At 39.9% G+C, this 13,838-nt stretch overlaps 1 protein-coding gene across 1 annotated transcript in view; it reads left to right on the forward strand.

The window, feature by feature from the left end:
- cntn3a.1 (contactin 3a, tandem duplicate 1) overlaps positions 1–13,838 on the forward strand; it is a 224,685-nt gene that overhangs the window by 119,799 nt on the left and 91,048 nt on the right. The window contains exons 6-8 of the mRNA XM_055223169.1: positions 211–414; positions 4,984–5,086; positions 6,889–7,073. Coding sequence (XP_055079144.1) covers positions 211–414; positions 4,984–5,086; positions 6,889–7,073 — 492 coding nt within the window. The remainder of the gene's footprint in view (positions 1–210; positions 415–4,983; positions 5,087–6,888; positions 7,074–13,838) is intronic.

The raw sequence follows: 13,838 nt of genomic DNA on the forward strand, positions 1-13,838 counted from the left end.
GAGGGCATCTATTGAGTCCAGCGGTGGGTAAGAGTAATCGCTCTTTAATTATAAATTGTGTTTTTAATCATCGCCGGCTGGCACTCACTCCGACGCTCTAATTGCTTTATCCCCATAGGCATCTCTATTCACACTGAGCGTATTCAGTATAACCCATGTTCTGGCCTGACCCATCGTTTTTTTGTTTGTTTTCTCTGCCGTTCTTTACAGAGCTCACCTTCACTTGGATCTTCAACCACTACCCGTCCTTCGTTACCCAGGACACGCGCCGCTTCGTGTCGCAGAAGACGGGGAATCTGTACATCGCCAAAGTGGAGCCGTCCGACGTGGGGAACTACACCTGCGTGGTCACCAACACCGTCACCAAGACCAGCGTCCAAGGCCCGCCCACTCCGCTCATACTCCGGGTGGATGGTATGAAAGTGTTTTGTTCATATCGTAGACTGTATGTATAAATGGACGTGCATAGCTAACGTGCTAGCCAACATGTTGCAAACAGGAAGTGAGCGTGTGCGTCGAGTCGCGCGCTTCCGGCTTCGCGACTCTAGCTCCGATTCACTTTACCTCGTCATTTCGGTCTTAAAATGTTCGTATTAACCCGCTCTACGTGATCCTGGGGTTTTTATTTCGCTATTTTGTCCGTAAATCAAGATATAAACATTAATAACAGTCAAATCGGACTCCTTCTTTTCCCCGAGGTTGCTCCCGCTAGCGTTAACAACCGGTTTGATTGACAGCGTTGCTCTCTGCTAAACTAGCGGTGCAGGCGGAAAAGGGGCATTACATTCAGCACAACGGACTCCGGATTGGCTGTTTGGTTGCTATGATACGTGTAGTCAGAATTCGAAAAATGGAACCAAATTCACCGCTGTAACTGCTCTAGCTTCGATGAGCTTCGTTTGACCGGAGCTGAACGCTGTGGGTGATGTTGTTGTGGGAATAAGACGACTCCTGCAGGCTCTGGTGAAGGTTGAAGCAAAGACGAGAGTTGATTTCTTGCGAGAAGTAGGTCCAACAGCATCATGGAAATCACCAGGTTTATAGAGTTTGAGATGAACCAGAGGACATACGTTTCAAACTAAGGATGTGCCACTCCTCTTGAGGCTTGGCCAGATGAGCTCCTGGAGGCTTCAGGAGCTGGATCACCTCAGGATGTAACAAAACAATACGAGGTGTGATGCATTTCAGAGGAGAGGGATCTTAAAGCCAACTGCACGGTCTGATTGCATCTATCAGCAGATGCATCACGACAAGATTAGCACAAACGGAAACAAAAGGGTTTTCACGAAAGGTTTTCTAAAACTGTCTTTGACGACCAGACCAAATGAGTTTTAGTTACAAGACCACGTGAGTTCTAAAAGGTAAACTAATCACACAATATTTTAACTTCCTTCACACACTATTTTAATTTCCTTTACAATGTCGCACTCACTTAGTCCACCTTTTTACACAGTTTACAGTTGAAATATTTGATACTACTTCAGATTAGAGGAGGGAAATACGTCTGCAGAGTTAGATTATCAAGTATATTGTCTATAATTAAGAGGTTTGACGTCAAAAGAGACCAAATCCACTTTTGCGATGCTCCTTGTACGTTGACACATGTAATTACAGACTTAGACACGATATGAAACCTGAAATCCATCACACGGTATAAATGGTTATAAGTTAGACGTTTGAGAAAGGATGTTTTAAGCTTTAAACTGCATCGTATTTTCTGCATAAGTCGCACTTTTTTCATAGTTTGGCCGAGGGAGCGACTTATACTCAGATGCGATTTATATGTGAAATAGATTTTTTTCTTCATTGTTATGCATTTTTTTTGGCTGATGCGACTTATACGCTGGAAAATACAGTTGTGAGGGGGATCTGGCTGCAGACCTCCACCCAGAGGACCCTCACGTGACTCAAGTACCAAGATCACCAAAGTTCACTGTGTCAAAGCTGCTGTTGACATAGTTTTACATTAAAGACGAGACCAAACCATTTTCCTAACCTCAACCATCACCGATTTGTGCCTAATCTTAAGCAGACACAGAGGCTACGGCAACACATTCATGGACAAACTAAATCTCATATGTATTTTCTATTTACACACTTGTGGCATATATGTAGACTGGGGTTGACAGTTAAATATCTGTTTTTGTTGTGACATGTTTTAAACTCCTAATTAACCCACACAAGCAGAGACGACATGAAGCTGGTTCATTTGAAACTCAAAATGAAATCGATTTGTGATTAAATGTCTCTGAAGTGTTTCGCTTTAAACTATTTGAAATGAGCTTCATCACTTTTAATAAACAATGAACCAACAGTTGATAGAAAATGTTATTAAGTCATTTATACATCGGGAAATAAAGACAAACAAACAGTGAGGGACATGAGGCTGGAGGTGCGTCCTGGAGGAGGTCTGCAGGGTGCGGGCCTCTGGCTGGAGGTCTGCGGCCAGACTCTATTGGCATTTTGGAGATGGAGGGATGGATAGACAGATAGATAAATATAGATACGATAGATGGATAGATGGACAGACAGATAGATACGTCAGACAGACGGACAGATACGATAGATAAATATAGATAAGATAGATACATGGATAGATAGATATGATAGATGGATGGATAGATGGATAGATACGATAGATGGATAGACAGATAAATATAGATACGATAGATGGATAGATAAATATAGATGGATGGATAGATGGTTAGATGGATATATATAGATTGATAAAGATGGAGAGATGGATGGAGAGATCGATAGATTGATGGATAAATATAGATAGATGGATAGACAGATCGATAGATCGATGGATAAATATAAATGGATAGATAGATGAAAGAGATAGACAGATAGATAGATACATAGATACATAGATAGATAAATATAGATAGATGGATAGATAGATATGATAGATAAATATAGATTTGATAGATAGATACATACAATAGATAGACGGATGGACAGACGGATAGACAGATATTAGATACAATAGATGGATGGACAGATAAATACGATGGAGTAGACAGATATTGAAATAAACTGAACTCGATCTAATTATAATGTTCTTTGTAATGTCTGAACACACCTCACACTTCCACATGATTGTTCTTACAAATGTAACAATATGTTAATTTAGTGCTGTGACCTGGCTTAAGAATGCAATCAAAGCCCTACACAGTCTCATTAGTCTGCACCGTATTTCCACTCACTCAAACAGCCTGTGCTGAGAAATGAAAGAAAACAGTCGTCTTATTATATTTGAAAGAGCAGGAGAAATGAGTGTGTGTGGCTTTACTCCTCCGTCATTCAAAGAGATGGAGTCTGGGCTTAAACAATACCATCACATCACATCATCAAAGTTCACTTTCAACTTCATCTAACGCTGTATTGCAACGAAAGTCAAAGAAATAGTATTACAGAGTTAAGACGCTGCGAATCACTGGCAATAATTGCAATCTTTTGATGCTCTGTGTGAGAATGTGGAGGGAGGGTTCGTTTGACACAGATGAACTTATGATTTATATGTTTTTACTTGGGCAGCGGATAATGATAATAAGACGCAATGTAGGGCTTTTGTTTGTTATGTATTTAACAGGAAGTTCTGGGCAAACAAGTATACGTGTGTGTTATAAAGTATGTGTTGTATTTTATGAATCAGATTATAGTTATATCAACACAAATGTACTGAATGGGATATCGCAAAGATGAGTAAAGTAAAGTACCGTATTTTCCGGACTATAAGTTGCACTTTTTTCATAGTTTGTCCGGGGACTTATACTCAGATGAGACTTATATGTGAAATCATTAAAATATATAATTTCACATCTTCATTATTGTCACACTGACCACTGCGCGACGGCACTTTAGGCTCGTACGAGTGTGTACTCCTCCTGTACCAGTGAACATTTACAATTTCAACATTACGGTAATTTAGAAGACATCTGAGAAAGACTGAACAAAAATGCTCCTAAAAGAAATCGTCATCTACCTCCAGAGTTGGCGAAGTTGTTCAGAAGCGACACCGAGGATGAAGTTTTCAGTGGATTTATTGATTTGGAGTGAGATCCAGACTAAACTTGTTGCTTGTATTTTATTCTTTATTTATCTGATTAACTGTTAATATCTGACGTTAACAAACCAGACACGTGTTCAGTTCTGTCTGTGCTTCATGTCGCTGAATAAATATAAATGTGTTACGTTAGCGTGATGTACTGATATTCAACCTTTTGTTTTTTTTATTATTATAACTTTCCTTTAAAGATAAAATGTCTGTTCTTGGTCTCGGATTTTGTAAAATAAATTCCCCCCAAAATGCGACTTATATATGTTTTCTTTCTTCTTCATTATTATGCATTTTTTGGCTGGTGCGACTTATACTCCAGAGCGACGTATATTCCGGAAAATACGGTATATTTTGGGATTTGTTAATTTTATATTTTTAATATATAAATAAATAAATTAACAACTGAACTGTCTTTAGAAAAAAAAAATCCTGATAATGATTTGAAGTAGTCAAACTCAAATTTAAAGGCCCTATATTACGCTACTTTCTGATCTATGTTATTATGTTGTTTCCTCATCACAAATATACCCCATGTTTTGAGTTCTTCTTTCAAAAAACACTCTGTTCGTCCGTTGTAATACAGGAAGTGCTCCACTGTGTTTTAAAACTCTACACACCTTCATTAGAATTATTTGGATAATTTCAGCGCTGGAATTGCCAATCTGTACTGAAATAAAAGTAAAACTGTAGATGTTAACTTGAAAATTACTGCTTCATGACATCACAAGGTGGAAAAGAGCATGTTGAGCTGAGTTTTAAGGAGGTAACAACATTATAACACGACTTAAATCTCACAATTTGCACAATAATTTAGTGCATTTAGTGTAATATAGGACTATTTTGATGCTTTTGTTGAACTACTACCTCAAACTCTGACCCGTTTTCATGTTTTTCTCTCCTGTCTATGCTAAAATGCGCAGGTGTGATGGGAGAATACGAGCCAAAGATCGAGGTGCAGTTTCCTGAGGTGGTTCCTGTCGCCAAGAGCTCCACCGTCAAACTGGAGTGTTTCGCTCTGGGGAAGTATGTCCTGTCTCTGTGGAACTTTATATCACAACAACAGCGTCAGATTCTGTTTACTTCTCCCACCAAACTCCTCCGTCATTTGGCATTTAAAGGACTTGTATATTCACGGTTATATAAGAGGCCTTGAAGAGGAACCCTGATTAATTACACAACTGAATATCTATACATGAGTTAAATGTCTTTCGTTCCCAATATTTACCTGGCTTTGAGAAGTTTTGTCAAAATTAGATTTATTGAGTTGGTCTAGACTGTGGTTCGTGTCTCAAGGTTGTTTCAGACCAGGTTTCAAATTATTCAAAGAAATATAGGCTGACGATAACAAATTTCCAGGTCCCTACATAGACTGTATATATATTTATGGACATAGCTAACCTGCGAGCCGCCGCGTGCCAAACAGGAAGTCCATCGAGTCTGGTTTCAATTCGCTTTACGTTGGAAAACTGTCAGCCTTCTCTCTGTAACTGCTGCTGCCAAACGTATGATTTTGGTCTTATTCCTATTAAGCCGCTCTACATGATCCTGGACTTTATTTCGCTATTTTGTCCGTAACTTAAGACAAGAACATTAATAAGAAACAAATCGTACGGCTTCTTTTCTAGAGGTTGCTCCCGTTAGCGTTAGCAACAGGTTAGATTGACAGCGTCAGACTCACTTTGTCCACTTCTTTATACAGTCTAAGGGCCCGTAGTAAAAACATGGTTGAGTTCTGTCAACTGACAACAAACATGATGGATAATGGGTTTGAATAAAGGTTGAGCTAAATATTAAATGATAAATGCAGATATATACACACAAAAAATAAAAGCTTCCAGTTTGGGATTAAGCTTAGTCAACAACCGTAACAAAACCAGAACTAAACCAGGACTGAACGGGCAAAAACAAAAGAAGTTTGAGTTGTGTCGACTGGAAAAAGCTTTTAAAAGTGAATATGTTTCACTTTTTATTCAAGCAACTTCTTCAGTTCTGACACAGCTCTTAGAACTGGGGACTGACTTAAATATCTCTGAAGGGAGGAGCTAACTAATCTGAAAGTAAAGACGACTAAATATGACTCAGGTGACTGTTCACACCTAAGGTTTTTTTTTTTTTTTCAAAGGACAGTGCTCCTTTTTGCAAACAACTAGGATGTGTTAGTTTCACTGGAGTTTAATCGTTTCTTATGTCACTTATCAGAGCTGAGTCAGAACTGAAGAAGCTACTAGCTATTGTTATTTTATTTATGTATTTATTATTATTATTATCATCATTATCATTATTATTATCATTATTATTATTATTATCATCATTATTATTATCATTACTATTACTAGTAGTAGTAGTATTGTGATGATGATAATAATAATAATAATATATTTTTTCTTGTTTTCTATCTTCCCATCTATAATATTCTTTATACCTTCCTTTCCCACTTACGAATGAGTAGTACTAACACTCTCCTCTTCCACATACCCCCCTCCAAAATCACGGAAATGTCACACACACAGGTACATACACCCCCCCCAATGTTTTGCATTAAATAAATAAATAAAAAAAACTTGGGGAAAAAAACCTTGGCAAAATTCATCCACTCAAAAACTTTGTCCTGTTAACGGAACTCAAATGTCTTTTGCTTTTACCAGTTTAGTCCTGGTTTAGTTCTGGTTTTGTTCCAGATGTTGGCAAAGCTGGAAGTGTTTTTTTTTTTGTTTTTTTATTTTTTATTGTGTATATATCTGCATTTATTAACATTTAGCTCAACCTTCATCCAAACCCCTTATCCATCATGCTGGTTGTTAATATGCTGATTTTCTTTTTCCCAGCCCTGTGCCGACCATCAGCTGGAGGCGAGTGGACGGGGCCACATTTGGGCGTAAAGTGGATGTAAACAAAGCCAGTGGCGTGCTGGAGATCCCGTACTTTCAACAAGAAGACGCTGGAGTGTATGAATGTACAGCAGAGAACACCAGAGGCAGGAACTCGGTACAAGGCAAACTCTCTTTCTATGGTGAGTGGGAGGGAGCTTTCTACTCACTTTGATATCTCTCTACTTTGTGTTTCTATGTTGCTAGTTGCATGAACAAAAATATCTTGTGCCGTTAACCTCTCAGTCTTGCGCAGAACACGTCTTGTACATTTATAGTGCTTTACTAAGTACTCAGCGCACTTGCCAAGTTTCAAATGTGTAACTCTGTGAATATCTTGCGGTATAGATTTTCAGTTTAGCGCTGATTATAAAGTGTTTGGTTGTTTTCTATAGCACTTTCTTTGTCAGCGGTTTGGCAAGAACCTGTCAATACTGAAAGTGAAAGTATTCATCATCTCAAAAGCTCTAACGTCGTTTTATGTATTTACTTGACCTATATTTCGCAACTGAAAGGAGTGCCAATTACACGTATTTCAAAACACATTTCCACATTAAAGGTGCGCTACTGGCGTCACCGTGACTTGTCTCCATGGAGATGTGTCCAAGTCCCAAAGTAAAGTAAGGTTAATGCAAAAGCGGTACTTGCAGTTCAGATCCCGCTCACAGTAAGAATTAAGTGGTCATGGTCACATTTATTTATATAGAGCTTTTCCACATTCAGGCACTCAAAGCACTTTTAAGGAACCACTCACTCACACACACGTTCATAATCCACTGTACGCAGACATTAAGGTTGGATTGGGTGTCTAAGTGTCTTGCCCAAGGACGCAACGACAATATTCATTTGTGGATCTGACCGCTAAACCAATGATTTTTACGTTGAGAGCGGGATTCGATTCAATTCAATTCAATTTATTTGTAGTCATTGTCACAGAAGAAAAACGAAATTGCGTTTGGAGCATCCCATTTGAACCACCAAACAAACGCTCTACCAACTGAACTAATGTTGCCCTGTAAAGTTTTTGCAGGTATTTTAGAACTGAAAACATTCATATAAAAAAGTCGCCACCAGAAAAAAAAACAGGTCACACACTCTAATATTTGGTTGTTCTGCCTTTAACTTTGATTCACTGTGGCATTGTTTCGATTTCGCTTCTGCAACGTCACAAGATTTATTTCCATCCAGTGTTGCTTTAATTTTCCACCAAGATGTTGCATTGATGATGGTCGAGTCTGACGCTGCACAAAGCTTCTCCAGCTCATCCCAAAGATTCTCAATGGGGTTAAGGTCTGGACTCTGTGGTGGACAATCCATGTGTGAAAATGATGCCTCTGTCTCTCTCTCTGCTTCTCCCTCTCTCTGCTTCTCTTTCTCTGCCTCCCTCTCTCTCTCCCTCTCTGCTTCTGTTTCTCTCCCTCTGCCCCTCTCTCTCTATTTCTGTGCATCTCTGTCTCTCTCTCTCTGCTTCTCCCTCTCTCTGCTTCTCTCCCTCTCTTCCTCTCTCTTTCACTCTGTGCATCTCTCTTTCTGTCTCTCCCTGCTTCTCTTTCTCGCTCTGCCTCCCTCTCTGCTTCTATTTCTCTCTCTCCCTCCATCTCCCTCTGTCTCTCTCTCTCTGTGCATCTCTCTCTGCCTGTTTTTCTCTCTCTTTCTCTCTCTCTCTCTGTCTCTCTCCCTGCTTCTCTTTCTCTCTCCCCTCTCCCTCTCAGCCTCTCCCTTCTCCTCCCTCTCTCTCTGTATTCATCCTCCCTGATCCACTCTTTCACAGTTTGAGCCCGTTGAATCGTGGCATTTTCATCTTAGAATATTCCCGTGTCATCAGGGAAGAAAAAATCCATTGATGGAATAACCTGGTCATTCAGTATATTCAGGTGTCAGCTGACCTCATTCTGCTGAACCTAGACCGGACCAACTGCAGCAACACCAACATATTTGCTTAGTTAAATCCAGGTTACGACTTCTTTTTCTTTCTTTTTTTTTTTTTTTTTTTTTGTCGCCGGGCAGTGTATTAACGTAAACATGCTGAATACTACTGTAGAACATTCCAGGTAAAGCAATTTTCCATGGAAACGAGCAGGTAGCAAACCCTTCCTCCGTGCACCTTTAACGAGTTCACTTCATCATGCAAGTAACTAGGCCTGCAAGTTTTATTTTCATCTCCAGTTTGTCCTGCGGTATTTTATTTCAAGGTGCACACAATTAGCTGAAGTGGGGTTGTTATAAATGAATAAGAAGCACTGAACAGTTACGGGTAAAATAAAAAAAAAACTTTGTAGAAAGTGGTTTGTGGATATTTTGTACAGTTTAAGTTCTTTGCCCAACCTTCCGCCCTGCAGTCCTCTTTCAGGTAAGCGCTAGTGACTGACCACCTCGGCGGACGGAAAGGTGGACTTGGCTCTGGATTGGTCGATGCGCTTGTAACAAAAGAATTTATTTGTTGCAGCATCTTGAGGCTTTTATTAGAAACCATAAATAACCGCATCATATCACACTCTAGTTGTAAATCAAGCCATTAGTCGTATACTTCATCTTTGACTGGGGACTTTATTATGCTAGCGGCTAACACGCTACCACACAGATTTACACCACCTCTCAGCCAAGCATGATTTTTCACCGGCCTTATAGCCTACATTCTCTGAAAAGCTGTTAATATGCTTTGATGAAGGATTTTAATGGTTTCGGCTCCTATTATTTTGTACTTTATGCATTTATGATGTGTGCCCAGCAGGCCCTGTAGGGAAGTACTTGACTCAAATCATCAAATCACGATTCCTCCTTTCCAGCGAAGGAGGGAGGGAGCCTTTGATATGATAATACATTTTTGCAGCACCTGTGGGTAAGATGAAATGCGAGCGCTATAGGCCAGGCAGACCGGCGGATTAAACATGCTTTAGCTTCAAAAGTGACGTCTGTTCTTATAGCCGGAGCAGCTCGGAGCAGCTCGGGAGCCCACAGGAGCAGGACCAATAAAACAAAAGCCAGGGATAATTGTGGTAATTTCACTATAGTAGCTGCTCTCTGTGGTCCAATTCTGGCGAACATTCAGACTGGATTTGAATTGTTCACGGCACTTAAAGCTGAAAGATATTCTGACTTAGAAGCGAGGGATTTCCATGTAGATCCGAAAAAGCCAATATCTCCAAGCAACAAAGACGATAAGAAGACTATATTACCCCCACTATAGAGCCATACAGTCTAGTTATGATACAATTCCAACGTTATCGTGTTTAATAGTTTCGCTTCTTGAAAACAAGCGCTCCAAACTCGGTCAACCTCCAGTCGCCTCTCATTAACGTAATAAATGAGCCGGAAAATCTGAAGAAGGGATAAAAATTCAGAAACAGTTTGTATTTGTACAAACCAATCCAGGGAACAGGCTGTTGACGCAACACCAGCCCCGTGTTAAATGGCTTCAGAAAATTGACCAAATGTTTTGCTTAAAAAAAACATGTTTTCGAAAATGATTCATATTTGGTGGGATAAGGATTGAAAACTGAAAAATAATCGTCTGTAGTGGTTTTGCGGTTTCATCTTTTTTTTTTTTGTCATGTGCCTGGATGATGGTGATGATGATGATGATGATGAGGCCTGTTGTTGGTGCTCATTGATGAAGCACTTGTTTTCATATTATCATATTTTCAGGTTAAGATTCAACATTCGTGAGACCGTGTTTTGAAAAATTGTGGTCATTTTCCAAGTTCGCCAAGGTTGCAGACACCATTTCCCGTTCATTTTTGCCAAGATAATATTAAGATCCACGACAAAGGCTAACCAGCTATGTTATCACGCAATTATTTTCAATCCACGAACCCATTTCAAACTAAAACAAAGCGTTGTTTAATAGCTTACCCAGGTTAACCAGGTTCATTTCAGTGCATAAAGTTAAGCCTGATAACGCTATAAGAATATTTTTTAAAGTTTAGCGAAAGTACTGCATTCCCCAGGCTAGCTCTAAAACAGCTCTCCCTTCGCACAAGCAGGTTGGATCAGCTTGGACACAGTTCAGAGGAGGTCAGATGTTGTACAACTGTGAAACACAACTAACAAGTTATCCTGGAACTCAAATTGAGCAACGAGGGACCCCAGTCTGAAGCGGGGGTCCCTTTAGGTAGTCCGAACGTTGAGTGTCCTAGTTCCACAGCTTATCTGCGCCGCCGCCGTGTGCAAGTCAAGACGCCGCATACAAGATTTAGGTCCCGTCCCCTCCTCCCCGAGCCGCGCAGACATTCGGGCCAGCTGCCAGGTGATAAAAATCTGTAATCTCATTTTAAACTGCCATAGATGGGAGCTGGTGGGACATCTATCAAGAACAGAAACCAACAGCGGAATCGATAAAGAGGATGTGGCTTGTGACGCTCGTCCAAAACTGCTCTGGAACAATGAAGGGTGGGCCATACGGCGATACGGTCGATTCCCCGCCTAATTGTCCTTCTGTATTTCAGTAGATATATTAAATTAGTTCATGTGTCGTGCACTTGACTGCATTTAAATGGGCAGGATCAGGGTCATTTTGTATAGGGGCCGTATAGAGGCTTTATTATGTTATCTGCAGTGGCCTCGTTTGTAACGGAGCAAATGGCTGCGTTGTGTTGTTTGACATTTTAAAGCTGCTCCGAAGATCTAAATGTCATGAATGGAAATAGATTATGCGATACTTTATGGAAGGTATTTCAAAATGTTGTCTTAAAAGTACCAGCGTACCAGATTTTTACAGAAGTAGTTCATTTTTAAAAGGTTTACACTGGTCCAAAGTTGTCTGCGTTCATGGTAAATGTAAATGTACGGACAACAAACATGCTAACCACGCACTTCCTGATAACAATTAAAATATTATCCTAGTTTCTGACCTACTGTATATTATTATGTTGTTTCCTTATCACAAACAGACCTGGAGATGTGTTTTGTTTCATTCACACGTGTTTAACGCACAAATCCTGCGTATTTAGGTTGAATTTTTCTCTCAAACTGAAAACACACTGTTCCACCTGGTGATGTCATCATGTGGTGATACAGGAAGTGCTCCACTGTGTTTTTTAAACTCCATACACTTTCACTAGAATCATTTGGATAATAATAACAGCCCTGGAAACGCATATCACTACTGAACTAAAGGTAAAATGTAGCTGTCAACTTCAAAACTAGCACTTCATGACATCACAAGGTGGAACAGAGCGTTTTGAGCTTTGGAGATGTACAGACTAATGATAAAGTTACTCAAACACGTGTGAATGAAACAAAATACAACTCCAGGTCTGTTTTTGACGAGGAAACAACATTATAACACAACTTAAAGCTCATAAGTGGGACCAGCTCAGACTCTTGGGGGCCCTGATGCCAGCAGAGGGCCCCCTAGAGCCCATATATTTAGATTAAAAAAATAATATATCAAGTTTTATTGGACACAGGGCTTGTGTGTTTACAGTAGCTTAAATATTCCTCTAAACCAATCACATTTGTTTTATATCTATAGTAGCAAAATATCTGCTGCTGCTACGTTTGTTTTTGAGTCGGGCAGAGGTGAGGGCAGCTCTGTGTTTACACCGGAGCAAGGACCCGATATAATGTAAATTTAAGCCCACTGTCGCCAACTGGAACACATTAAAATCCACCAGAAACTTTTTTTAAATTCTTGCCCCCGCTTATATGTTTGTGTTCTGTTCTTGTGACTGTGTTAGTTGTGACATTCTGGATGTTTTCAGTCTGATGTTGGTCAGATAAACACAAATACAACTGGTCAAAGTGATGAGAGCAGAGTCATAATGTGTCAAATGTAAATCACCAACAGCTGAGCCAGGATGTATCTGCTGTCGGGGGCCCCAGAGACAAATTCAGCTTAGGGCCCCCTGAAAGCTAGAACCGGCCCTGCTCAAAAGAGTCAGTTTTGTGTAATATAGAACCTTTAAAGTGCATTTAGCGAGTTTACAGTAACACGGATCCACAAAACTACTGCGTTTGTGTCTGGACTAAAGTATCAGTGTTAAACCAAAGAAACGATGCACTTGGGTCATTTTTGTGGGGAAAGTTTAAATTGGAGGTGAAGCCAATGCAGCCAATGTTCTTCCTCAATCTTCTTTTTGTTGTAAAGTGACAGTAATAGGCTGGTCACATGTTTGGCCCTGTCTTCTTGATGATAATATTTAAACATGGAAATGAATCAAACGCTTCATCATGCCGCCCTATTCTTCCCTGTTTGTCTGAGTTAAAATGCTCTTTAAGTGAGTCAGACAGGACTTAAGGCAGAGCACGGCGCTGTGTTACTAAAGATAGAACGTACGCTGAGAAATCATCAGCAGGAGACCCTCATTTATTGTTGCTGCATTTTTAGCTTCCAGACATTTTTCTAAAGGTTTAACAAGGACACTTCTCTGAGCAGCATCTGACAAAGGCACATAATGAACATAGCTCCTGACGACATTTTAATCCCACCTTCAAGAGCAACGAGTGATTTAAAGAGCATCTCTCCGGTGTTCATTGAACCCGGTTTGTTTGGGGATGTAATTGTGGTATCTATTCAGGGTCAACAACATAATGAGTCCTATGTGCGGTTAACGTGATGTCTAGCCGCTGATTAATGCTTTATTATTGGGGAGTAGATAAACATCAGGGTTAGCAGTAAGGTTATGGTATACAACAGTGGTTCTTCACCTTTTTCACCTTGGGGCTTGATGTTTTCTGTAAAAGCTAACTTGTGGCCCAATTTCATCTTAAATGTAATATATTCTTCTGATTTTGCGGCTCTTAGGTGGTGCTTGTGGTCCTACTTTGGGTCCCGGCCCTATGTTTTTAAGAATCACGGGTATATAACATGTATTTTTACTCCCAGGCAACACAAACCAAATGTGAAACTTCATATTTGTGTTTGTAATTCGGCTTTATGGTTTAGGATTAATATATTGTCTTGAACC

Source organism: Periophthalmus magnuspinnatus, chromosome 7, assembly GCF_009829125.3.
Source record: "Periophthalmus magnuspinnatus isolate fPerMag1 chromosome 7, fPerMag1.2.pri, whole genome shotgun sequence".
Classification (NCBI taxonomy): domain Eukaryota; kingdom Metazoa; phylum Chordata; class Actinopteri; order Gobiiformes; family Gobiidae; genus Periophthalmus; species Periophthalmus magnuspinnatus.